Raw genomic sequence first — 27,986 nt, forward strand, 5'->3', positions numbered from 1 at the left:
TGGGTGTAAAGAAGAGGTGGTGATCATGAAAGTTCTTTGTAAATTCCTTTTCACTGACAAACTCATCACTAAACAAGATCTGGCAGCTGCCCAAAAACTAAATACTAAAGCAGATCTTTAAAATGCAACATTACATTTTTTAAGCTATCAACAATTAATCTATTCCCAAGATAAAGAAATATAAGTACTCATTTTTTAAAAATTCTGTGACTGAGCTGCCAATTTTTAGTCATGTTTTCAGCATTCTTTGAATAATTGAATATCATATTTGCAATACTTACTATTGATTTACAACTGTAAAGAAATGATACATTTAATGATCATACCCTTTCACAATTACTGCCAACACTATGTGACTGGAGATTAGGAAACTTGGAGATCTGAAAGTTTTCTTGCATTTGGTTGCTTACTGAAATTAGCAAAAATCAGAATATTCCACTCCTGGAGGATAACCGAAACCACTGCACGGCACCTACTTTATAAATTTAGGAGCAAGCAAAGCTAATTTCCCCAATCTGAAAATCAGTTTTGAAATTGACAGCAAAAGTAACTTCTTCCATAGTAAATGATAAACAAGTGAATAAAATCATAATTGTAGAAATTAATGTATCCTCAAAATAAATTGTAAATTGATGTTTTATTATATATGATATTTTCTATATATATTACCAAATTTATCTTTTTTCTAAACAAATTACTACATTTTAAGATTTCAGGATTAACACAGAACGTTGGGAAACAATACTTACACAAGGCACTAAACTTGCTGAAAGTATAATGAATCTATATTAAAAGTAAACAGTTTAAAAACAGCTCTTTGTTCCTATTCTCAGTGCAATGAAAGTTGGTAAGAACAACATAGATAATTAATATACAGGATCTGCAATAATCATATTATGAAGTCTCTTTCCTCAATATACCCAACATACTCTACAGTTCTCTATCTCTAGCAGACAGCACTGATATAGACAACTGTTAGTCTATTAGAAAAAGGTATATAAAATATGTAATTTTTGGATCAGAACATTTTACCAATAAACTTACACAGCTTAATTTGATAATAATAAAAATATGTTTGTTTGAGATTTTCTGATCAGGAGCCACTATTTAAAAATTAGTAGGCAATTAAAAGCAGTTAGATGCGGAGGTTCATAATTTAGTTTTTCAGGCTGCTAACCTTCTCTGCCCCACTTAATCCATTTTAAAAAAAATTTTGAAGCTACATTACAATTTGTTTCCACTGCTATTTCTCTTATATTTACCTGATAAAATACTTACAATTGAAAAGGTTGTGCATAGCAATTGAGTAATGTGTCATTTGCTATTTCTACATTAACTGATCTGTGCTAAACCAGGAAGAAGCAGATGGCACAAAAGCAGTTGGCAAAAGCTAACAAGTATTGTAGGTGGATTTCTTATTGTAGCAGGAAGGGTGGAAGAGAGTTAAAAGTCAAGAAAAACTTTACACTGGTCAATGAAACAGTCTAACTTTTCAGCAAACATTTTTATACATTATGATTGTTAAACTTTAAACCAGAAGTATCAAACTAAAAGGTTACAGACCTCTCATGTAGAAATAGATAGCTACTGTATACATTTGCACACAAGCTGAGTAAATGTCAACTGCTTAACTACAAAATGTGAAAACAAATACTTTAAAAGCATGGTTTCCCCAGATGCTTTTCAAAGCAAGTATATATACATACAATTCAGCATTTAAAATCTCAAGAAATGTCAAACACAGAAAGCCACAAGATCTTTGCAATTTCATTCAAGTATACATAATTTGGGGCATTATTGCACAAGATTAGATTTACTTAATCCCTTTGTTTAATACAAATACATAAAAAATGACATGAATTATTTCATTAATGTAGCAATAAACTGAATAAATCACAAATATCTACTTATCTGATTACCAGTAACAGCCTTGATTCACAAATGCCCTTAAAACACCAACAATATAAAAAAACTTACATTTTTATAACTCTTTTGACAACCTCAGAATGTCCCAAAGTACATCAGAGTTAATAACATTGACTACACCAGAATAAATACTGCAGAGTAGGAAAATATGGCAGCCAATCTGTATATAGTAAGATCTCGCCACCCGCAAATTAGAGGAACGACTGTTAGTTTCGTTTTGGTGTTAACAAACAAGGGAAAAATATTGATTCAATTAGGGAAATCTCTAATTTGCAAGAAAGTGTAAAGGAATTGTTTACATGAACTAACTGAGCACTAACCAGATGTTCAGCATGCTATCAGACTAATTTCTAGTAACAAGTCACTTCAGTGGCTTACCACCAAGGTTGACATAAACAGTTTTCACAAGGCTATTACATGTTAATAGAGAAATGATTTGATGTAACAATTTTGATTTAAACGAGAACAGAGGATTCAGTATATCTAACTTATTATGAAACATCAGTCACAGTAGTGCGTCTTCTAAATTGTTACAGCAGATTATCCGAATTGGAATCAAACTTGTTCATGTCTCACTATATAGCAAATTTCAATACGTACAATACTCGTAGAGTTCGAAGTCCTTTAAAGGTCCCATCAGCAATATGGCTTATACTGTTGTGACTTAAGCGAAGAATCCGGAGTCCGCTTAGTCCTGTTAGGCTTCCCTCATCCAACCTGATCAGGTTATTGTGAGAAAGATTTCTGAGAAGAAAAATCATAAGACTTAGAAAAATTAATAAAATATATAATTCGTTAATAGCTATTTTGCATACAGAGGCAGCTTTACCTTTGACACAGAAATAATGCATTGACCCTTCCTTCTCCCCTCACCAAACAATCTTTACCTTTTACCTGTTGCTGAAATCTTGCTACAGTGCATTTCCACAAGTATTCTGACCTTCAGATCAATAATATGCAACCCTTAATAACCTAGCAAACTCTGAATCAAACAGTGGGGGTCAGTCTAATACTGACCTCATTTAAGCATTTTCTTTAGAGATTATGGTAGTGCAACGCCCAAGATTAATTGCAGTTCAAGCATTCTCACCTTGTTTTACTGAACTCAGCTTTTCATTGCCTTAACCAGCTGAGCCACCAGGGTGGCAGTAAGAAAAAAAACAAATCTCGATTCAATTATTTAAAGTGTTAAAAAAAACACAAACTGGCCACAGTGGGCAGAGGGAAAATTAAAACAACTTTCATCCCTTGTCCCATACAATCCAGATAAAGAAAACAGAAAACAGGGGGGAGAACAAACAGCTATGGTACACTGCACACAAACGTAAAGCATCCATGTGTATCAACCTGCATATATGTCAACCTTCTGTGGATTTCAGATCAAGTTTAATTTGTGGACTCAATCCGCATTCAAGTTTAGAGGACAGCCTGATTTGCACTCATTTGTATACAAATCAACATTATTTCTGTTTATTAAACATTTTACTTAGTGAGGCAATATCATGGGATTTTTAATCTGTAACTATGAAATCCCAGCTGGAACTTTTCTGAAATGCGCACCAAAAATATAGGATTGTCGGCTAACTGTTCGTAAAAAGCATATTTGTGACCTTGTGTTAACATTATGAAAGCTGATAATGGGTTAAAGAGATGTTAAACAGTAACAAAATGATTATGGTTGAGCATCGAACTCAGTATCCTGTTTCTGCTTTCTCCTCATACTCTTTGATCCCTTTAACCCAAGAGGTAGATGAGATATATTATGCAATAGTATGAAGTTCTTCATTTATTTGAAAAATCTCAAAAATGCTCTTGGAATCCTAACGAACACAAATACATACCAATCATCCATCAAAATGCATTGACTGAATACTAAAATTTTAATTTATGTCAAGCAATCCAAGGAGTAAAATAGGATATTTTAGGTATTAGATGAACTGAAAGAAAAACTGCAAAGATCAACAGATCTCCCATTTAAATTCAGAATTAATATCACTTGTTACCAGAATTAACTCGTTATTTTTTCAAACCAGAATGTAATTTTGATCCCAAACTGAGGAAAAGCAATGTTTGTTTTCAGGATATTTATATTCTATCTACTAGCCTATAACCAAATGTTACAATTTCAATGAAAGTAAAATTTTGACAAAACAAACTTTTAGAAAATATTTACTGAAGTATTACCACCAATGGAAAGTCAGACAGAAGACTACCCTAAAACACAGAAAACTAGCTAAAAGATAATTTCCCACCCAGCAACAAATAAAATCAAATAAGACACATGTACAGTCATTCTGTATACTCTTATTAAAGTAAAACAGAAAACTACTTCATAGCAACCTATTTGTATAACTGTGACAAGTCAAAATAACATGAATCACACAATTTTAATTATTCCATTTATTTTCTTCCGTCCACATCTAAGCAAAGCTAACTTTACATGTTTCAGTGGTGACTGAAACATACAAAACATCTTGTAACTTATGCACTTACCCTCAATTATTCTGTACCCAAGTGCACAATATCCCCCATGTTATTCCTAATTAATTTAAACCCTCAAAGATCTCCCTCTAATGTACATCACGCTTGCTGTCTTTCATTCCAAATGAGTAGTCCTTCAAGTAAAAGGTTTTTCAAATTACTTCATACCACTAACCTTTGAGGAAAGAACAGGGAGCAATCAAATTGACTAGAATGAAAACAGAACAACCAACAACCAACAGTCAGCTAGAATTCAATTCTGTTCAACTCATGAGTGCTGGAAAATCTAGAATCTCAATGTGAAAGTTTACATATACCCAACAGGTTTAACTTCGTTCGAATTGAATGAAGTAACAAACAAGCAAATATAAATGTGCTAACTGCAAAAATAAGTTTTCATCAAACTTACCGTAAAATGCATTTCAACTTGATTGAAATGATTTAACTCTGTCAAGAAGAGGTTTTCACATCCTCCACAATGGATTGTTTGCTGTGTATTATAGATTTTGCAACTACAACTTTAAAAACAAACTAAAACTAAACAATGGACTTCAGTAACGCATTCGACAAGCTTCCCTATGGGAGGCTGGTGAGCAAGGTTAGATCTCATGGAACACAGGGGGAACTCGCCATTTGGATACAGAAGTGGCTTAAAAGGTAGAAGACAGAGGGTGGGGGTAGAGGGTTGCTTTTCAGACTGGAGGCCTGTGACTAGTGCAGTGCCACAAGGATCAGTGCTGGGTCCACTACTTTTCATCATTTATATAAATAATTTGATTGTGAGCATAAGAGACATAGTTAGTAGGTTTGCGGATGACACCAAAATTGGAGGTGTCGTGGACAGTGAAAAAGGTCACCTTAGATTACAACGGGATCTTGATCAGATGGGCCAAAGGACTGAGAAGTGGCAGATAGAGTTTAATCTGGATAAATGCAAGGTGCTGCATTTTGGGAAAGCAAATCTTAGCAAGACTTATACACTTAATGGTAAGGTCCTAGGTAGTGTTGCTGAACAAAGAGACCTTGGAGTTTAGGTTCATAGCTCCTTGAAAGTGGAGTCGCAGGTAGATAGCTTAGTGAAGACGACGTTTGGTATGCTTTCCTTTATTAGTCAAAATATTGAGTACAGGAATTGGGAGGTCATGTTGCGCTGTACAGGACATTGGTTAGGCCACTTTTAGAATATTGCATGCAATTCTGGTGTCCTTCCTATCGGAAAGATATTGTGAAACTTGAAAGGGTTCAGAAAAGATTTACAAGGATGTTGCCAGGGTTGGAGGATTTGAGCTATAGAGAGAGGTTGAATAGACTAGAGCTGTTTTCCCTGTAGTGTCAGAGGCCACAGGATGACCTTGTAGAGGTTCATAAAGTCATGAGGGGCATGGATAGGATAAATAGACAAAGTCTTTTCCCTGGGGTCGGGGAGTCCAGAACTAGAGGGCATAGGTTTAGGGTGAGAGGGGAAAAATATAAAAAGGAGACCTACAGGGCAACTTTTTCACTCAGAGTGGTACATGTATGGAATGAGTTGCCAGAGGAAGTGGTGGAGGTTAGTACAATTGCAACATTTAAGAGGCATTTGGAGGGGTATATGAATAGGAAGGGTTTGGAAGGATATGGGCCATGTGCTGGCAGGTGGGACTAGATTGGGTTGGGATATCTGATCGACATGGACGAGTTGGACCGAAGGGTCTGTTTGCACTCTATACATCTCTCTGACTATCACTCTAATAACTAAATTACTCTGCACAGATTTAGAGATGTTTAATGCTTTGGGATGGGGTTGGGAATCGAACATTCACATCACAATCAAGTTTGTCCTTATTCCAAGTTTCAGTTTGTCCACATACCAGAATATTATAAGAGTTGATTGTCTTTATCTGCTGTGCTACTTCATTACTTCGGTGTAGTCACAAGTATTCCAACACTATTAACTTCATATACAGACTATAATTTAATACAATGCTACTTCTACAACCATCTCGGAATGTGCTCTCACTTTGTCACGATTACATCAGTGACATCATTCACAAATATATGTGAATCCATCGCTCTAATTTCACAAGTGCTATTGGGGGAGGGGGGGACTTACAATTCCACTAACTTCTGGCAGAATGCCCAGGCATCAGGATGTATTCGAGAGATAGTATTGTAGTTCAGAAAAAGCTGCTGCAGAGAAGACAATCCATAAAGCCAGCCACTTTTCACTTCATTCAAGACATTATTGTCCAAATGTCTAGAAAAGATAAATATGCGAGTTATGCTACCTTCAAACAAAACATAGGACCACAAGAAATGAAATGCATTACAAATACTACATTTGTTAAAACTGACTACAATTCAAATTTTCACACCAAACTAACCAATGACGTGACCAACAAAGTCGACAAATCTACAAAATCAAAAAGCCTTAGAATCCCCATCTATCACCTACTCACTGGGACAGATAGAAAATTTAGACATCTACTAAAGTTTGAACTGCAGTTTTTTATAGCATTATAACATTGCGCAATATGATATTTCAGGGTAAACTCAGAAGGTAATGACACCTTCCACTGTCCAGATTCACTTCAGCAAATGATAAATATAAATGGAGCAAAAGATGAAAGTACATGTAGGCGTTAGAATAACAGCCTACAATGCCACATATTGAACATATAAGTGACTGTAACAACAGGCCAACAAACTTTTATAAGGAGAATGCATATGGGAAGTAACAAGATAGAAGGAAGATGAACAAAATAGGGGCTACAGGGACAGGATATTAGGGTGGCAGGGGTAGAAATGCAAATGATTGATTGGCTTGTCCATGACAGTCTTCATGAACTCAACGTGATGAATCTTTCTGTGATGTAATGATTTTATAACAATGCAGAATCCTGCAACATAGTGCATTTCTGCTATAGATGACCTTCTAGAATCCTCATATCTGAGATATCATTTTGTAAACATGACTTACAAAACTTGCATCCTGGCAAGACCCCAAAAGGCACCATCCATGAGTTTGCTGATGTTATTCCTCTGCAATTTAAGCACTTCTAAGCTGTCTAATCCATGGAATGTTAACCCATCGATGAGACGTATTCTGTTTCGGTTCAGTTCTCTGGAACATAAATTGTGCAAAAACTTTTCCTTAAGTCTGCTTTCACTTTCAATTGTTCTCTCATTTCTGCTAGTATTAAAAATAGGCAGCTCCCAAATTAACTGATCCAAATTCCAAATGTGTTGAAATGATGAAAGTGAAAAGTACAGTGTATTTGATTTCCAAACTTTAAAGTTTTCAGAACAAAACTAGTCAACAAGACCCAGTGCAAATTGAATATTCTTGTGTTGAGACCACCAAACATTTAGATTCAGTCCAGAATTCAAAACATACCAGAGGTTTGTCTTTGCTCTTTAATACCAGTATGTCACTGTTATGCCATTCACAATTGACGTAGCATATGGCACTAGACTTGTAATCCAGAACATCTGCCATATGCAGGGTTACAGGGAAAAGACAGGAAATTGGCACTAGGTAACAGGAGAGGTAGGTAACAGGACATGTGCAGGCTTAAAAGGCCAAATGGCTTCCTCTTGTGCCATAACAAGTCAGTGAGCTTATGGAATTGAAAGCCCACCAAGGCAGATGGTAGGATTTACATTTAATTAATAAAGCTAGTTTCAGTAAATAATGACAATGAAACCTATTAATTGTGATGAAAACATACGACTGTCCTTAAAAAAGGAAGGAAATCTGGACCACATATGACTTCAGATCCATAGCAAAGAGGCTGATCTTAACTACTCTCTGAATTATCCTAGCAAGTCACTCAGTTCAAGACAATTAGGGTTGGAAAAAAAAATTATTGGGCTTGCCAGCAACAGTTAAATCCCATGAAAAAAACAGTTTAAAAATTATGAAGGCACTGTCTGCTCTACCATGTGGTAGCTGCAAATTTCACAAGTCATAGAAAGCAGTCATGCGAAGCAACCCAATGATCTTTATTCTTAAGGCTAACATTAATTTCAGCAGTAATTCGACAAATTGCTTAAAACAAATACGAGTCAGGTCTGGTTCTTTGTGATGAAAAATGCAGTCCCACAAATCTGAGTTTATATCAATCACAAACAACTTCCATTCATAATTCCATTTGTCACGTCAATGGTAACAGCGAGAGAACATTGCTCACATCATTTTGGAATATCTGCATCAATTGAATTCTCAATAAAATTTTTTAAGAAGTCTTACTCTAGATTTACCTAGCTTTGCTTCAAGAGAACAGAAGGTCATAGATTCCTGTTTGCAACAATCGAGAAATACAAATGTTTCAATAATCTATAAATAATTTGGATACGAACATAGGAGGTATGGTTAGTAAGTTTGTAGATGACACCAAAATTGGTGTAGTGGATAACCAAGAAAGTTACCTCAAAGTACAATGGGATCTTAATCAGATGGGCCAATGGGCTGAGAAGTGGCAGATGGAGTTTAATCTAGATAAATGTGAGGTGTTGCATTTTGGAAAGGGAAATCAGGGCAGGACTGGTACAATTAATGGTAAGACCCTGGGAGTGTTGCTGAATAAAGTGATCTTGAAGTGGAGGTCCTTGAAAGCAGAGTTGCACGTAGATAAGATAGTGAAGGCAACGATGGGCAGGCGTACCTTTAGTGGTCAGTGCACTGAGTATGGGAGTTGGGAGGTCACATTGCAGTTGTATAGGACATTGGTTAGGCCACTTTCAGAATACTGCATGCAATTCTGGTAACCCTGCCATAGGAAGGAGGTTGCGAAACTTGAAAGGGTTCAGAAAAGATTTACATGGACGTTGCCAAGGTTGGACAATTTGAGCTACAGGGAGAGGCTTAATCGGTTGGGACTACTGTCCCTGAAGCATTGAAGACTGAGGGGTGATCTTAAAGTAGTTTATAAAATTAGGAGGGGCATGGATATGGTAAATACACAAGGTCATTTTCCTAGGATTGAGGAGTCCAAAACAAGGGGGCATAGATTGAGAATGGAAAAATTTTAAAAGGATCTCGCAGAGGTTGGTGCGTGTATAGAATTAGCTGACAGACTAAGTGGTGGAGACTGGTACAATTACAGCATTTAAAAGGCAACTGGTTGAGTATATGAATAGGAAAGGTTTAAAGGGATATGGGCAAAATAGAGTCATAGAGATATATAGCATGGAAACAGACTCTTCCATCCAACCTGTCCATGCTGACCAGATATCCCAACCCAATCTAGTCCCACCTGCCAGCACCCAGCCCGTATCCTTCCAAACCCTTCCTATTCATATACCCATCCAAATGCCTCTTAAATGTTGCAATTGTACCAGCCTCCATCACATCCTCTGGCACCTCATTCCATACATGTACCACCCTCTGCGTGAAAAACTTGCCCCTTAGGTCTCTTTTATATCTTTCCCCTCTCACCCTAAACCTATGCCCTCTAGTTCTGGACTCCCCAACCCCAGGGAAAAGACTTTGTCTATTTATCCTATCCATACCCCTCAATTTTGTAAACCACTATAAGGTCACCCCTCAGCCTCTGATGCTCCAGGGAAAACAGCCCCAGCCTGCTCAGCCTCTCCCTATAGCTCAAATCCTCCAACCCTGGCAACATCCTTGTAAATCTTTTCTGGACCCTTTCAAGTTTCACAACATCTTTCCGATAGGAAGGAGACCAGAACTGCACACAATATTCCAAAAGTGGCCTAACCAATGTCCTGTACACCGCAACACGACCTCCCAACTCCTGTACTCAATACTCTAACCAATAAAGGAAAGCATACCAAACGCCTTCTTCACTAACCTATCTACCTGCGACTCCACTTTCAAGGAGCTATAAACCTGCATTTCAAGGTCTCTTTGCTCAGCAACACTCTCTTGGACCTTACCATTAAGTGTATAATTCCTGCTAAGATTTGCTTTCCCAAAATGCAGCACCTTGCATTTAACTAAATTAAACTCCATCTGCCACTTCTCGGCCCATTGGCCCATTTGGTCAAGATCCTGTTGTAATCTGAGGTAACCCTCTTCGCTGTCCACTACACCTCCAATTTTGGTGTCATCTGCAAACTTACTAACTGTACCTCTTATGCTCGCATCCAAATCATTTATGTAAATGACAAAAAGTAGAGAACCCAGCACCGATCCTTGTGGCACTGCACTAGTCACAGGCCTCCAATCTGAAAAACAACTCTCCACCACCACCCTCTGTCTTCTACCTTAGAGCCAGTTCTGTATACAAATGGCTAGTTCTCCCTGTATTCCATGAGATCTCACCTTGCTAATCAGTCTCCCATGGGGAACCTTGTCAAACGCCTTACTGAAGTCCATATAGATCACATCTACTGCTCTGCCCTCATCAATCCTCTGTTACTTCTTCAAAAAACTCAATCAAGTTTGTGAGACATGATTTCCCACGCACAAAGCCATGCTGACTATCCCTAATCAGTCCTTGCCTTTCCAAATACATGTACATCCTGTCCCTCAGGATTCCCTCCAACAACTTGCCCACCACTGAGGTCAGGCTCACCGGTCTATAGTTCCTTGGCTTGTCTTTACCACCCTTCCTCAACAGTGGCACCACGTTTGCCAACCTCTAGTCATCCGCCACCTCACCTGTGACTATCGATGATACAAATATCTCAGCAAGAGGCCCAGCAATCACTTCTCTAGCTTCCCACAGAGTTCTCGGGTACACCTGTACAGGTCCTGGGAATTTATCCACTTTTAACCGTTTCAAGACATCCAGCACTTCCTCCTCTGTAATCTGGACATTTTGCAAGATGTCACCACCTATTTTCCTACAGTCTATATCTTCCATATCCTTTTCCACATTAAATACTGATACAAAATATTCATTTAGTATCTCCCCCATTTTCTGTGGCTCCACACAAAGACCACCTTGCTGATCTTTGAGGGGCCCTATTCTCTCCCTAGTTACCTTTTTGTCCTTAATATATTTGTAAAAACCCTTTGGATTCTCCTTAATTCTATTTGCCAAAGCTATCTCATGTCCCATTTTGTCCTCCCGATTTCCCTCTTAAGTATACTCCTACTTCCTTTATACTCTTTTAAGGATTCACTCGATCTATCCTGTCTATACCTGACATATGCTTTCTTCTTTTTCTGAACCAAACCCTCAATTTCTTTATTCATTCAGCATTCCCTACTGCTGGCAAATGAAACTAGATTCATTTAGGATATCTGGTCAACATGGATGAGTTGGACTGCCTCTAATCTGATCCATCATTAATGTTTTTATTTCACACAAAAAAATTTTAATAAGAGATAAAAATAATGCAAAAGGAATAGACAGGGAGATATGACATACAAATACCACTTTTGGCAGAAAAGTAAGTAGTCATATAGTAAATTAAGCCAGATATGCAACCCACTATCTATGTAGATAAATAACTTCCAAGTAAGGTAGCGATCACATAGGACTTGATAGCAGGAATATAGCAGTTGGAATTTTGAATCTGCTGTACCTTTGATAAATGTTTTCCCTTTTCTCTCTATCATTAGACTGAGATCTCTTACTTATAAACTGTGTCACCTAGTTCTGGTCTCTCCCACAAGAGGAAACATCCACTGGTTCTTTAGCCTAATAAGTCCATTCAGAAACTTACATGTTTCAATAAGATCACTTCTGATCAGTGTCTCACAGCATGGAACCAGACTTTTTGGTAGAAGTACTCCACGCTGATCACGTTCCAAAACCAAACTAGTCTCACTTGCCCAAATTTGGCCCATATCCCTCCAAACCATTCCCATTTATGTACTTATCCAAATGCCTTTTGAACTTTACCTTCATTCACCACTTCCTCTGGCAGTTCATTCCACAAATGAACCACTGTGTAAAAAAAAAGTTGCCCCTCATGCCCTTTTCAAATCTTTCTCCTCTCACACTAAGAATATGCCCCAAATTTTGAACTCCCCCACCCTCGGGAAAAGACCCTCACTATTCACCATATCTAGGCCTTTCATGATTTTATAACCCTCTCAATGCACCCCTCAACCTCCAATCCTGCAGTGACAAAAGTCCCAGCCTAACTCAAACCTTGTATTCCCATCCTGGTAAATCTTTTCTGAACCCTCTCCAATTTAACAATACCCTCCTATAGCAGAGTGAGCTGAACTGTACACAGTACTCCAGAAGAGGCCTCATCAACATCCTGCAAGACCTCAACATGACACCCCAACTCCTATACTCAAAGGTCTCAGCAATGAAGGCAAGCGTGCTAAACACCTTCTTAACCAACCATGTGACGTAAATTTCTACATATTTGAACCCCTTAGTTTATCTGTTCTACAACATTATCCAGGGCTCTAATATTAATGATATAAGTCCTGCCCTTGTTTGTCTTGACAAAATGCAATATCTCCTCTTTGTTCAAATTAAATGCAATCTGCCATTCCTCAGCCCAGTGGACCAACTGATCAGATTTATCTGAGATTATGAAGCACTTTCTTTACTGTCCACCATATTACCAATTTTGGAGTCATCCGCAAATTCACTAACCGTGTCTCCTAGGTTTGTCATTTATACAAACCATGTGAATGAAAACAAAAGTGGATCAGTATTAATTCCTGTGGAACACCACTGGTCACAAGCCTCCAGTTTGAAAAAACAACTCTACGATCACGTTACCATCTCGCCAATTTTGTATCCAATTAGCAAGTTCTCCCTGAATCATGTATGACTTAAACTTTACTAATGTGTCTACCACGTGGAACCTAATCAAAGACCGTACTAAAGTCCATGTAAACAACGTCTACTGTTTTGCTCTCATCAATATTTGTGGTTACTTCCTCAAAAAAAACTCAATCATGTTTGAGTGATGATTTCCCTTCAATCAGACCTGCCTCTCCAAATGCATGTAAATCCTAGCTTTTAGAATGACCTCCAATAATCTACACACCACCAATATCAAACTCACAGGTTTCTCCTTCCAACCTTTCTAAACTACAACAGCTGTGGGCTAAGTTGTTCAATATTTGTCATTGATATGTTAGTTGAGTGCGTGATTTTGTTTAGTCTGGAATCCATTGATGCTAACAAAAATTAGATTAGGATTCGGTAAAGATTTATCAAAATGCAAATAAACTGCAGAACAATGTACAATGGTAAATTAATTTATGCATATGAAACGCTAAATACACTTCATGCACAGAGATTCCATGCAGTTCAAGTGCATCCCAACAGTTGGAGAAATATAAAATTAAATTGTAGGAGGTACCAGTAATCTAAGCAGTAAAGGTAACTACTGAAGATTAGATCGATACTGAACTTGCTATTAAATTTGTACTATACATGGTAGCAACAGAACAATATGAACACTAGCTTACATCCAATCGCTATGACTTCAGTAATGCTGGAGGAATATCATGACAATGCTGAATTTAACAGCAAAATTAAGTTTGCATTAAATATGGAACTAAAATTCAGATCTTATAAATAGTAAGTAGCACAGGAAATTTTAAATGAAAAGATTTTTTTTCCCACTCATTAAGGAGGAGACCTATAACACTTACTTGTAAGTTAGAGATCAATTATATTTGCAGTATACATTGCATTTAAATAAATGCTGAACAATTACATTAGGCATACCAGTTATTTAACCAGTGAATCTGCAAGAGTGAAAAATGATTCTGAAACTATTGACAAGTACAACCAAACTAGAATACACAAAATAATGAAAATTTTATCAGGGTTTATACTCACAGATGCAGCAAATGTGGCAACTTGAAAATCTTGACAGGTAGATGTGAAATCCGATTTTTGCTCAGTCGAAGAACTTGTAAGGTGCTTGACAAATTATCAAATGTGCCAGGTTCCAGAATGCTTATTCGATTGTTACTGAGATAGCTAAGAACATAGATTTGTAGATTACAGTAGGAATTATTACCATGTTCAACAAAATCATTACAAATTTACAACAGAAACTTGCAATTTGAAAAGATTAATTTATGGTGCATTCAAAAATAAAATATGTATCATTTATGCAGTTGTAATCTTGCAAGTTTAAAACAGAAAACAAATTTTACGAGCTGTCAAAGCTGCATTCAACAGTGAAAACAATGTATTCAATCAAACATGTAGCTTTGTACTTTTTTTGTTGGTAAATAAGAGTTGGAGAAATTAACTTCAGGTGAAATGGATTTTCAGATTACTAAATTTTTCTCTCTAGACAATTACTTTTGTTTTTACTTATAGAACCATAAAAGTTTCCAACACAGAAAGGCATTTAACCCAGTGTACCAGTATCAGAGAAACAGGAGCTGCAGTGGGCAGAGTTCAGTCATTCATTAATATCGTGGTTGATCTTCTACTCAGCATTCTATGCCTGAATTATCCCTATAATCCTCTGATTTTTTTTTAAAATCGCCTGATATCCAAACATTTTGTCCATCTCTTTGTTGAAACTAGTGACTGGAATGGTCCACTGCAGATATTCAGAGATTCACAACTCTGAACAATATTTCTCCTGATCTCCAACACATAATTCCTAATTCTAGACTGGGGAATTATCCAATTAGAATCCATCATATAGCTCAAGAATTATAGCCCAGATCTTCAAACAGCCATTACACCAGTGTTGGCTAAAAATGTGCATTTGAATCCTCACACATATTAACTGTGCATAAATTGTCTGACTGATTTAAACTTCTGATGGGTAATTGCCCCGACCTGGAACCGTCCTAAGTACATCTTCAACTCTGAGTTATAGTTGGGGACTTCAAAGGATTCTGACTCACTTCCACAAATAATTAACCAGGAAAAATTAGGGGGCTTAAAATCTGCTCTAACTATACCACTGACATCGCCTGTCTTGCATCTGACACTAGGCTGCACCTGCTACCATACGCCCATATTCACTTATCTCTCTCACTCACATGCATTCACTAATTATTAAATGACACAATGTTAAGAAAACTAATTACACTTCCAATCATTAAATAACAATGCAATTAAATACTTGAAATTAAAAGTCATTACATTCATTTGCAACTAAGTGATAAGAAACAGAAAGGAATTGCAAAAAAAAACTATATAATACTTTCAGAAAATGGTACAGCAGCTCTACCGAAATGATCTTGTAATTTAAAATTCAGGGTGTCTCCTGCTTCGCAGCAATTCTGGCATCGTGTTTTTTTTTGGCAAGAACACATGACTTCACTTTCTGTGCATTGTGTCTAGGTCTGCCGTGTTATCGATGATGGAGTTTTCAGACATCAGCTTTGCAAAACTGCCCATATCAAGCACGAACAGTTAAGAAGGTAGTTTTTCCTATGATTTGCAGTTGGAATAATTCCAACACAATAGTTCCACACCTGAAAAAAAACCCCAAAGAACTGCAGGTGCTGGAAATCAGAAACGAAATCAGAAATTGCTAGAAAAACTCAGCAGGTCTGGCAACATTTGAGGAAAGAAAGCAAAGTTAACTTTTTGGATCCAACAACTCTCTTTCAGAGCCACTGAGTTTTTCTAGTAACTTCTGATGTAGTCGTGTCACAATATGTTTCAATGCGATCACTAGTCACGCTTCCAAACTGTTGAAAAAATTAATACGTGTCAGTTTCTCCTCATAGGATAATGAATTGTTGTTGCACTCCTACCAAAACCAATAAGCAAAGTATAACTGCTACAGTACTCAATGTGTAGCATAACAAGGCCTGCTACAATTGCACTACACCCATTCTTTTCTGTGCAATCCTTTTGTGACATTAGCTTTCTTCGTTATTTGCTAAGTCTGCATACTGATTGTATGTATAAAAGGGACTCAGATTCTTTTCCTCACCATTTAAAAAAATATTCTACTTCGGTACTTTTCCTAACAAAGCAGATAACTTCACATTTCTCCACTTTAAATATTGTATGCCATGTTCTTATATCCTTGTGGCCTCCTCAAAGTTTACTTTCTCACATAACTTAGCATAGTCAACAAACCTGGATATATTACACATGATCCCTTCATTCAAGTCATTTTACACACTGCAAAGAACTCCTATTCAAGTACTGACTCATGTAGCACCTCAAATAGTTTCTGCCTGCCAACCTGAAAATTACTGATATACTACTTACTGTTTTGTCGATTTCGATCTATGCCAATGGATTTCCCACAATTCCATGTGTAATAATCTCATGCTACATTAAATGCTTTTTAAAAAAAATGCCAATGCAGTAAAACCACTGATTCCCCATTATCTGTCCCGCTACTTACCTCAAAAACTTAACAGCTTTGTTAACACACAATTGCCCTTCCACATATCCAAGTTCAGTGTGATCAATTTTATCAAGTCCCCTGGTCCCCTGTAATTACCATATTATTCTTGCTGCAAGCTAATTTCCTGATTTATATTCTGCCCAACACTAGAACTGGAAGGCCAATAAATTATTTCACAATTCTTTTCTGCTTGTGTCTTAGTGCCATCTAAACTGATTCAGTACCTTGAATTTCTAAGGTAAGACCCTTTGCTTCCACTTTTGTGATCCCAAGTTTATGAATAAGACCAATCTCTCCCAAATCCATTTACTCATTTCTTCTGAAGGTCAAACATCCTGGAGTATTTAATTCCCAACTTTGGTCATGACACAGCCACTCTTTAAAAACTAATGCATGAATTAATTTTTATTTATGCTATTAATTCATTTGTTTTGTTTATTCAAAGATAATACCTTCAGCTTTATTTTTATTTTTCACTGATGTTACTCTAATCACTAGTTTATTTTTGTCAATTTCTATTCCCTCAATTCAATAATTTCTTTTATTTTTAAAAATCTAAATTTGTGATTGTTATCTACAACTGTAGAATGCTGATACTTGCCTATAGCCTATCTTGCTGAACGTGGCCAATATATTTAAATGCACAGGTGTTTTACAGTATTTTACACAGCAATGTGCAGACTTAGCCCAGCTTAGGTAGAAGCACATCTGATTAAATTGCTTCCTATTTCCCCAGTAATGGTGCCAGTGTCCCATGAATCAAAATTCATTCCTCCTATGCATTCATCAATGCATTTAAGTTTCTAATCTATCCTTATGCCAACTAAGAATTCAGAGATTAGGACATGCTGGCGCTTCAATGGAGGGAAACCTAAAACTGCCACACTATTCCATACCTCTGCATTTTCTACTGCTTCAAATATTTAGTAACACTAAATCAGAAATATTTTAAAAACTAGTCACTCTAGAATAACTTCATTAGCCCTACTAAATAGTAGATCATTTCCCAATTCTACCAAGATGGATCTGCTCTCCCCTTTATTTGTCATATTTAAAAATAACATTTTTTTATTCTTCCCTCTTTGTGCCATCCATTTGGAAATTAGAAATAAGTCTCTGTTCTTTAAAAAAAAGTTTTAATCAAAATCTTAATGACGTGGAAAAGAACTTTGTTTAGGAAGTATTAACACTCAATCAATATCACTTTGATATCCCAATCTAACGATTATAAATTGTGTTCTTTTGACTCAAACAAATTTCTCCCAGTTCTCTCCTATAGCCCCAAGAAAATTTCATTGCCTTGTTCCAAAAAAAGGCCACTTTTTTTCTGTTTCCTGCACAAGAATCTGGTTCTTGTTCTGGAAGATTAGGGTAAAATGTTTAATTATTCCTGCCAATATGCATAACCTCACATTTTCCCAAGATTTTACTGACTCAGCCTGCCCATACCCCTATGTGGGTTCTTTGTGTTATCCTTACTAGTTGCCTTCCCACCTAAATTTTGTGTCAGCCGCAAACTTGCAATACAAGATTCACTTCCATTATCTAAGTCATTAATATTTCTTTTAATGAACAGTAGCTCAGCACTGATCATTGTGGCAGTCTATCAGTTACAAGTTGCCATCTTGAAAATGCCCCCTTCATTCCAAGTCACTATCTTTTATTAGTTAGCCAATCCTCTATCCATGCTAATATTCTACCCCCAGCACCATGGGCTCTTGTCTTAAGTAGTGTTATGTACTGTGTCTTATGAAATGCCTTTTTGAAATCCAAACATTTTATAACTACTGGTTGTCTTTATCTACCTTGCTCGCTACCTCCCCAAAGGACTGTAATGAATTTGTTAAGCATAATTTTCCTTTTACAAAACCATGTTGTCTTGGTTTCATTTTAATGTATTTTTTTAAATGCTCTGCTATTACATCATTTATAATGGACTCTAGCATTTTCTCAATGACAGATGTTTTTGTCTCCTACCCTTGAATAGCCAGGTGACAACCAACAAGTTGCCAGATTTACTGAACTCTTTTTCATATTTTGATGTATTGTCATTTGAACTTTGACTGCTAATTTATTTGCACTGGCAAAACATCAGTGCACTATAATTGCCATTGAACTTTCCAACTGATTACAGACATCTAGCTTCTGAAGTTAATTTGATGACTCCAAATCATTCACGTTGTGCTCTTGTCTGTTAACTCTACCGCAGTCCAGTCTTACCACAAAGACTGAATTATAAAAGTGAAGTGTTGCTCATCGTCACGTTAGAATGTTTAAGTTGATTTGATAAGTTGGGATGAAGGAATGGAATATTTTACGGCAATCAGAAAATTTATATTTTTAAATTAATTCTGATTTATCCTAATAAGTCATTTTCTAATTTTTAAAAAATGAGAAGTGTACGTCTATAGATCTGAACTGGCAATAATATACCTTTATAATCTAGAAATATGAAAGTTCTTACAAAACTAGGTGCCATTTTCTTATTGTTTCTTACCCCCATCCTTCGATTCTTGACACAATCACTTGCATTATTCCTCCCTTCTTAATTCTTGCTAATTTCCATCTCATCATTATTCACACGGTCCTTCTTACCTGCCACTACCATCTTGATGTTCCACCGGCTACAGCCTGGGCATTTTCAGGATGTAGGGAGTGTTCTGTACATCAAATTTCAGGAGTCAATTTCACCAACATTATGTTTTCACTCCACAATGCCCATACAATCCCTTAAAAGATTACTCATTATCCAAGTTCTTCCCAGCTCTATTTTTGTTTCAAATAAATCAAATGTGAATTTGAGTCTGCCTGGGCTCTATTTTACACTGATTTCTCCTCCCCACCTCCTTCACATCATACCCTTTAACTTTGTTATATTGTGTTGCATCCTCACCTTTTTCAAGTTCCTACTCAATAGTACTCTAAAGCTTTCTGTATCTCCCTCATGCTAATCTAGTTTCTGCACACATCTTGTCCACAGCATTTTCAATCTGTAACTAACTCACTATAAAACAAGGAGTGACAGTTATCAAATATTCAGGTTTGTGCTTGGCCCTAAGTAAAGCAGCTCATAGACATTCCTGTCACTTTACATAGGAGAAAGTGCATTCAAGAAATGAAAGCAACTTTTAAGAGATGTGCCTTACTCAATATATTACAGCTACTTTAGCAGCACAGTTATAATACAAGTAGCACAAGTGTTTTTGGCAAATAGTAACTCAATATTCTCGGCTTAGTTTCACAAATGAATAAATGGTCACTCACTCAAAAAGATTTTAAAAACCCAAGAAAATAAAAATGGCAAGTGTGGACAAAGAGACAACTGAAGCAGCTCTGCAATGTATATTCAGTATAAACTTTCTTACTATTGCAATGGCAGACCTGGGGCAGGTTTAGGTGGTTCTGGGGTGGTGGGTGATGGAGCAGTGAACAAACAAACAAAACAAAGTAATGACATGAAGAACAATAATATCTTTATGATTCAAAAGTCAAAAACTGTTGTGCACTTTCATCCAACTGCCTGTGCATTATTCTAACAGTCAGAGAATAAAGTACTCACAGGTCTTTAATTTTGAGTTGCCATGGAAAGCAATTATTTTGGATTTCAGTAATTTCGTTGTAGGTTAGGTCGAGTGTTTCTAGAGACTGGTAGTAGCTCAAATGATTTGGCTCAATGCTGCGTATCTTGTTGTGATGCCTGTTAAAAATAAAAGTCACATATGAAATAAAACTTCAAAAGTATTAAAACAAAACAACTCACTCATCTATTTTGTCATGATGACAGATCAGAATCCCAAGTGGGGTTGAAACTGCAGTACAACCGTAAGTGTTTTTAAATAAAAACAACTGCTGCAGCCAAAATATCACTGTAGATGGAGCCCCATAAAACTTCATACCTGTAAAAACTCAAGGAAATGAAAAACAACTAAAAAGGAAGATATAACGAGAGGCTGACTACCCAATTCTCTCAGAGAAAGCCACTTCCTGCAGACAAGAGTTTGTATTACCTGAGAAACAGAAAAAAGGGTGAGACATTGACAACAACTCCTGATTTATAGGTGTAATGGCTTGATTGGGTAGCAAGTGTATTAGTTTGTTGAGAAGATCAAGGCTTTGCAGCAGTGATCAAACACACCTGCACTGTAGGTAAAGAAGAAATAAATGAATGCTGTTCGAGCACAAGAGGTTGTGTATGGCATTACTTTCTCTTGTGATGTCATTTGCTGTAGGATGGCAAATTCCACAAGGTTTTGAGTCACGTTTAAGTTAACTTTGTCACTACCAATCAAGGGGGTGGGTGAAACAAGCAAGCCAGTTCATCCCTCCTCACCTGGGAACTTAACGATTTGGGATATCCTATTTGGAACCATAAATTGGAAAAGTGTGCCCAAAAAAGTCATAACCCCTTCACGATAACAACATGCTGAAAACTGCAATTTGAAAACTAACGGGATTAGTCAATTTGTCCTCTGCACAAAGATACAAATTGTCTTCTTAGTCAATCACTACCTTTGTTAAATACAGACATAGCAACAGGGCTTATCATTTATAAAGAGGGCTCTTATAAAAAGAACAGTAAAACTGGAAATTGTATGAGGCTAATTACAATGTATTATTACTATCAATATTAGTACATCACTGCAAAATTTCAAGGTTAAATGTTATTTAGAAACGGTAAGCAGCAGCAAACCACTATGAGCTCCACTGCTACAAAAAATTTCAGGAATGCAAAATTTTACACACCGACTTAAATAGATGGTGCTTACTTACTCTCAGATTACAAATCTTAGCAGGACTTATACACTTAATGGTAAGGTCCAAGAGAGTGCTGCCAATCAAAGAGACCTTGGAGTGCAGGTTCATAGCTCTTTGAAAGTGGAGTCGCAGGTAGATAGAATAGTGAAGAAGGCGTTTGGTATGCTTTCCTTTATTGGTCAGAGTATTGAGTACAGGAGTTGGGAGGTCATGTTGTGGCATTGGTTAGGCCACTGTTGGAATATTGCATGCAGTTCTGGTCTCCTTCCTATCGGAAAGATGTTGTGAAACTTGAAAGGATTCAGAAAAGATTTATAAGGATGTTGCCAGGGTTGGTGGATTTGAGCAATATGGAGAGGTTGGATAGGTTAGGGCTGCGTTCCTTGGAGTGTCGGAGGCTGAGGGGTGACCTTAGAGGTTTACAAAATTATGAGGGGCGTGGATAGGATAAATAGACAGAGTCTTTTCCCTGGGGTCAGGGAGTCCAAAACTAGAGGGCATAGGTTTAGGGTGAGAGGGGAAAGAGACCTAAGGGGCAACTTTTTCACGCAGAGGGTGGTACGTGTATGGAATGAGCTGCCAGAGGATGTGGTGGAGGCTGGTACAATTGCAACATTTAAGAGGTATTTGGATGGGTATATGATTATGAAGGGTTTGGAGGGATACGAGCTGGGTGCTAGCAGGTGGGACTAGATTGGGTTGGGATATCTGGTCGGCATGGATGAGTTGGACCGAAGGGTCGGTTTCCGTGCTGTACATTTCTATGATTATATCAACATCAAAAAGGATGAACACAGTTGACTCTTAATACAAAATGAGGTGTTATATAGTAAATGCCAAAGTTACTTCTTTAAAAAAAAGAAGTGTGAAAAGCAACCGTCCTATCAGGTACATGGTTATGAAGTTATACTAAAGTAGGCCTGCATCAGGTACTGCCACACTTGAAGACGACAGTAATAGTTCTGATACAGGTGAACAGTTGTTTGTGGGGCCAGGCACAACAATACATACTTATGCTGAATTCTGAGACATAATACAAATAGGTAATGTCTGAATAGCATTGTTTCTACCAGCTTACCAAAGCAACTTATTCACACTATTGTACAAATCGTTAAGGAATCAGGTTGAAAATGCTATTAGACAAGAATTGGACAAGACCCAATCTAGTCCCACTTGCCAGCACCCAGCCCGTATCCCTCCAAACCCTTCATATTCATATACCCATCCAAATAAAATACAAGATAGAACATTGCAAATGTTTTGTAGCTTAAAAACAGAGTACATATTTTCATTTTTAACTTGCTAATCAACAGAAGATGTATTTTATGTCAATTCTGAAGGACGGTCCTGAACCGCTGACCCTGCTCTTTGCACAGATGCTGCCAGACCTGCTGAGTTTCTTCAGCAACATGTTTAAGGGATGTTTTAGACCACAAAGGATTTTTGTTTCAATCTAATCAGTTCTTTCAAAACAATTTAAACAAATTACAGCAACTAATCACGAATATTTGATCATAATAAGTATTCACAGAACCCCTACCTTGCAGATAGAGGCCATACAACCCACTGAAATTGCACTGACCCTCCAAAGACAATCTCAACCAGATACACATCCCACCCCCGTAAATCCATAAAACTAATCCAGCTAGCTTGTACATCCCCAGATATTATAGGACAATTTAGCATGGCCAATCAACCTAACCTGCACATCTTTGGACTGTGGAAAGAAACCAGAGCATCCAGCAGAAACCCACGCAGATTCGTGAGAACATAGACAGTTTCCCAAGGTTAGAATTGAACCCAGATCCTTGGCGCTGTAAGGGAGCAGTGCTAACTGCTGTTCTACCCAAGGTTGGTTGCACACTTGGTTAGTTATATGAAGGTAGAGTATTTTACATTTCAGATGTATATTACTCAAGCACAATCATAAAATTCTTGTAGTAAGTTTTGCTATTTTTCTATATAATTTATACATCCAAGCACAAATAACTGAATTAGATTGTAAGTGCACAGTTGAAACAAAAACATGGCACATTCAACTATTTCTGGTAAAACAAACTAATAAACCCAACTCTGCCACCACATGCCCTATGAAAATTTTAACACTGAAGAATGACAAACTGCAATAGTTAAGGTGATGTTTTAGTTGCTTCCAGGTGCCTTTAATTTCAACTGTGAGCTTTCCACAAAACAGCTGCACTTTCAAGGTGATGAATTATTTCATGCCAAAACCAAATTTCCTTCAATGCTGCTCCAAGTAATTTTTAAATGTTTTTGGAACAAGAGCAAACATTTACAAATTGAGGAGTTGCCAAATGGTCGCATTTTGAGCAATTTAACAGAATGATTCACACTGCCGTGCATTACCTAAATGCTGCATATTTAATCCCCATTGCAGTAGAAATCAAAGCAAAATAAAGTGTTCCACAGGATATCTTCAAGCATTTTACAGCCAAGGAAATACTTTGTGAAGTATAGTTCCAGTTGTAATTTCAAAAATGTGCGAGCCAACTGAGCAGTTTTTTTTTAAATGCTCTTTTCTTAAAGAGCATCTGCAGTTTCAATGTTTCAGTGACTATCCTCCATGGCAACCAACTGTTAAAATTAAACATCTGATCTATCAAGCCAGGTTTTCTTCAAGGATCTAACTTGTCCAGTTTACTACTAGCTGGGATCTTAACACCATATTAATACACTATCTCATATTCAACAGCCCTTATCCTACCTACTAGCATATGCAATACATGTGGGATGCCCTTTAGAAATCTATGTATACTACATCTATTGGTTCCTCTTTATCTCTCAAGTTATATCTTCAAACTTCAGTAAATGGAGCAAACAGGAATTCCCTTTAGTAAAGCCATGTTGACTTGTTTTAATCATATTTTGCTTTTCAAGCACATTAAGACTTCCTTAATAGATTCCAGCATTTCCAATATTTGGTGTTAGGTTAAATTGTCTTTATCTCCCCATTATCTCTCTCCCTACTTTCTTGACAAGCATTGTTACTTTACCAACTTCCAATCAGAAGGGTTCATTCCTAATTCTAAGCAAATTTTGGAAAATCATAGCTAGCATGTCTCTGCAACTATCTTTTAGAATGCAATGAATGCATTTACTGCCCAGAATTTGTTGGATTTTAATTCAAGTTTTACCAACATTTTTGCTCTGTAGATATTAATTTCCTCACCCTTCATAACCTCTGGGTTACTATTTCTGGAATGAAACCCATGACTTTAATATAAAAACCAACTAAATATCTGTTCATTTTTCCTGTCTCTGCTTTTAAAATACCAACACTTACTTCAGTTACCTCGCTACCTTATAACTTAAAACAAATGTTTTTACCAGCTTTTTTAATTTCATTCACTATTTTTTCCTTTTTAAATCAATGTTTTGACACTCTTTGGTTGGTTTCTAGAAGTCTCCCATCCTCAAACTCATTCTTTTTTTTTGGCAGTATTTTAAACCAATCCTTTTAAATCAAATACTACCTCAAATTCTTAAATAGTCCACAGATGTGTCTTTCGTGCCAAATTTTTTTGTTTTCCAATGAAATATGTTTTCAGTAAACATTGTGAATGATTATTTAAATGTTTCCCCCTGCTATTTTGACCATACCTTAGCCAAGTAACCCTGCTACATTACACAACATGAACCCAAGATTGACTAACAATAAAGCAGCACCACAAAATATTAATGGAGGCTAATTTGGTGCATTCTATAAACTCATCTCAAACTTGCCATGGTGATCATTTTTCATACAAAGCAAGACAAAAATTCCATATTTTTTTTGTTTAAAATCAATACTTTTTGTTTAATAGTCTGATCAAGTATAATTACTGTTTTAGAGTGTACTAACTATTCCCAACATTATTTTTTGACTTTAGAAATGAACAAGAGAATCATGCTGGGTAACACTGCTTTTCCCCCCTCTCAACAGATACTGTTAAACAAGCGGAGTTTCTGCAGCATTGCTATTTGAGATTTTTCTTGTTCCTGTTGATCTTTTATTTGCATAGTTGGTGTCAGCCTTCTGTTTGCTGTAAGTCCACACTCTAATGGATGAAGCATTCTTCGGTTTGACCTATCTATGCAATGAAATGCTGACTTTCACCCCTGTGAAAGCTAAAGCATGTGTGCAAACTTTGCCCTGGACCAGACACTAGAGTGATCTTTCCTTCCTGGAACTTATGGATATATGACAGATTTCTCCAAAACCACCCTAAGGTGCATGTGCAGGACCTATCAATGGGACATCCCAAGCCCCCTCCACCTTACTGTAACGTTCAGTGCCCCCAAATATAATCTGTCACATCTAGACTGCAATCTAGAGGAGAAAGTAAGGACTGCAGATGTTGGAGATCAGAGTCAAGAATGTGGTGTAGGAAAAGCACAACAGGTCAGGCAGCATCCGAGATGCAGGAGAATCCATGTTTTGGGCATAAGCCCTTTATCAGGAATGAGGCTGCAATCCCCCAATTACATGTGTGACTCCCTAACAAATGAGGGGATCTGCAGTAACCCACTTAGCAGATTATGACAAAGATACTAAGGTGTGGCAATTGAAACAAAGCACATTCTTTTGCTGATAATAGATGCTTTGGACTCTCACTTCTATTGTCAGCATTAAAATACAAATATTAGAACAGTGCAAGTGAATACAGATTTACAAAAGTACAGATTACAAAGAATAAATGCCTGTGCCATCAATGTACCCTCAGGGATTATTTTCCCTCTCTCTAAGAGTCCAGGCACAGGTCCAACGTCTGCAGGAGTAGTAGACACGTCCAAAGGATTGATATACCTGGTGACTTTGAAGACTTTGGTGGACATTCCTTGGACTCAAGGCCTAGGAAACCCAGTCTGCTTAGGACTTCCCGCAGAGTCATTGCCCTTGACCTGAGCTGTTGAAGGCAATGGACTCACTGGGACAGAGGAGGTGGAGGGGCAGGGTACCTCGAGTGTCAGGAGAACAAATTGCAAGGTTAGTAATCTGTTGTTCATTCTCTCATTTGAGTTAAGCAGCAACACCACCTAGATTGAGATGCCTTATCCATGAGCACCAATAATTTGAAAAATATAGCAGTGCAAGTCTAAGTATATATCCAGCAATCCCTTGAGTTTTTCTTGAAAAAGTGTTTCTTTCAAGCACTCGCATGATGCGGCCACTGCAGTAGTGAGATCATTGAGGGATTCCTCCATCTTTCATTCTAGTCTACCAAGGCCCTCTGGTTCTGAAGTTCCCCTTACTCTTTCTGCAAGTTGACTATATCACTTACAATAGAGTATGGAGTCACATGTGCTGGACAGCACTCAGCTGGAGTCTGGGTCTCCGACACTCCAAGTATCAAAGACCTTAAGTATTTCTTCATCCATGAGCTGGAGAGACAGGTCAGTGATGCACTCACTAGATTGTGTTCCCAAGTCTAATTTGGCTACAAGAGCCACTAAGATGATTGTGCCAGTGGAAGATGCAGGTGAATGCCTGATTGATGGGTCCTCTGATGCTTCAAAGGCTTACTCCTCAGAGGTGGTACTGGCACTGAGACTAGGGCTGCAGCCTCTTGCACGGGGTGCCACTAGTGCCTACAGAAGAGTAAAAGAAAAAATTAATTTGTGAAAATGCATAATAGCTTATGCAGACCAATATTTTCTTGCATGCACCTCTGAGCAGTGTGCAAAGTGCATGGCTGCTGGCCAATTCCGTTCACTCCGTCACCACAAAAAATGGTCCTAGTCTTCGAGCTAGCAGTATTGCCCTTTGCTCAATGGAGTCAAGGATTTTCATGTTTAGTACCCTTGGTCCCCTTTGCCACCTTGTCCAGAAGTCAGGTAAAGTGAAGACTTAAGTGTGAAAACAATGTGAGCAGAAGCGCTTGGAAAACATACATAACCCGAGGAAGCACAGTACCCAAATTGTTTAAGTGTATAAAATGGGGGCTGTGAGCCCTTCAATATATATCACATACATGTGAGGCTTGCTGGCCATGGGTTTTTGTGAGATGCCCGTGCAGTGACAGAATGAGAGCAAGTGATGCCTCTGGGAGTGAGATAGTGTAGAGAAGATAGTGCCACTAATCTTTGTGGTGCACAGGATATCATTCAATTCTGTGCAAATTGGAGCTAGTTCCTTTGGAGAAGGACAATGCCACTTACCTGCAATGCTATTTGGTCTTAAGTAACAGAAGGTTGTTGGGTTGGCTTCCTGGTGCCATCCATCAGAAAAAGGTTATCCCTTCCATCAGTGACTCCATCCAATAACAGACTTAAGGAAAAAATCACTAAATTTAGGAAGTAACTTGTTTCTTGAAGTCTGTTGGGAGCAACCACCTCAAGTTACACCAAGCACCCTGGCTAGCAGAATGTTAAGTGGTGCCCAGTTGGCCTTTAAAACTGCGTACAAACCTTCAATCTTCATAGAATCATAGAATCCCTATAGTGTGGAAACAGGCCGTCAAGCCCAACGAGTCCACACCGACCCTCCGAAGAGTAACTCACCCAGATCCATTTCCCCTACCATATTACATTACGTTTACTCCTGACTAATGCAACTAACCTACACATACCTGAACACTATGGGCAATTTTGCAAGCCAATTC

General features: G+C 37.5%; 1 protein-coding gene across 3 annotated transcripts in view; it reads right to left on the bottom strand.

The window, feature by feature from the left end:
- lrig1 (leucine-rich repeats and immunoglobulin-like domains 1) overlaps positions 1-27,986 on the bottom strand; it is a 118,791-nt gene that overhangs the window by 26,752 nt on the left and 64,053 nt on the right. For 2 of the 3 annotated variants that reach the window (XM_072582495.1, XM_072582494.1), the window contains 5 exons: positions 20,189-20,326; positions 14,127-14,270; positions 7,367-7,510; positions 6,500-6,643; positions 2,527-2,670 (listed from right to left, as the gene is read on the bottom strand). In XM_072582495.1, the coding sequence (XP_072438596.1) occupies positions 2,527-2,670; positions 6,500-6,643; positions 7,367-7,510; positions 14,127-14,270; positions 20,189-20,326 (714 nt within the window). Of the gene's footprint in view, positions 1-2,526; positions 2,671-6,499; positions 6,644-7,366; positions 7,511-14,126; positions 14,271-20,188; positions 20,327-26,191; positions 26,395-27,986 lie in introns of those variants that run through there. The other variant, XM_072582496.1, reaches the window with a different exon arrangement.

This window comes from Chiloscyllium punctatum, chromosome 12 (assembly GCF_047496795.1).
Source record: "Chiloscyllium punctatum isolate Juve2018m chromosome 12, sChiPun1.3, whole genome shotgun sequence".
Taxonomy (NCBI): Eukaryota; Metazoa; Chordata; class Chondrichthyes; order Orectolobiformes; family Hemiscylliidae; genus Chiloscyllium; species Chiloscyllium punctatum.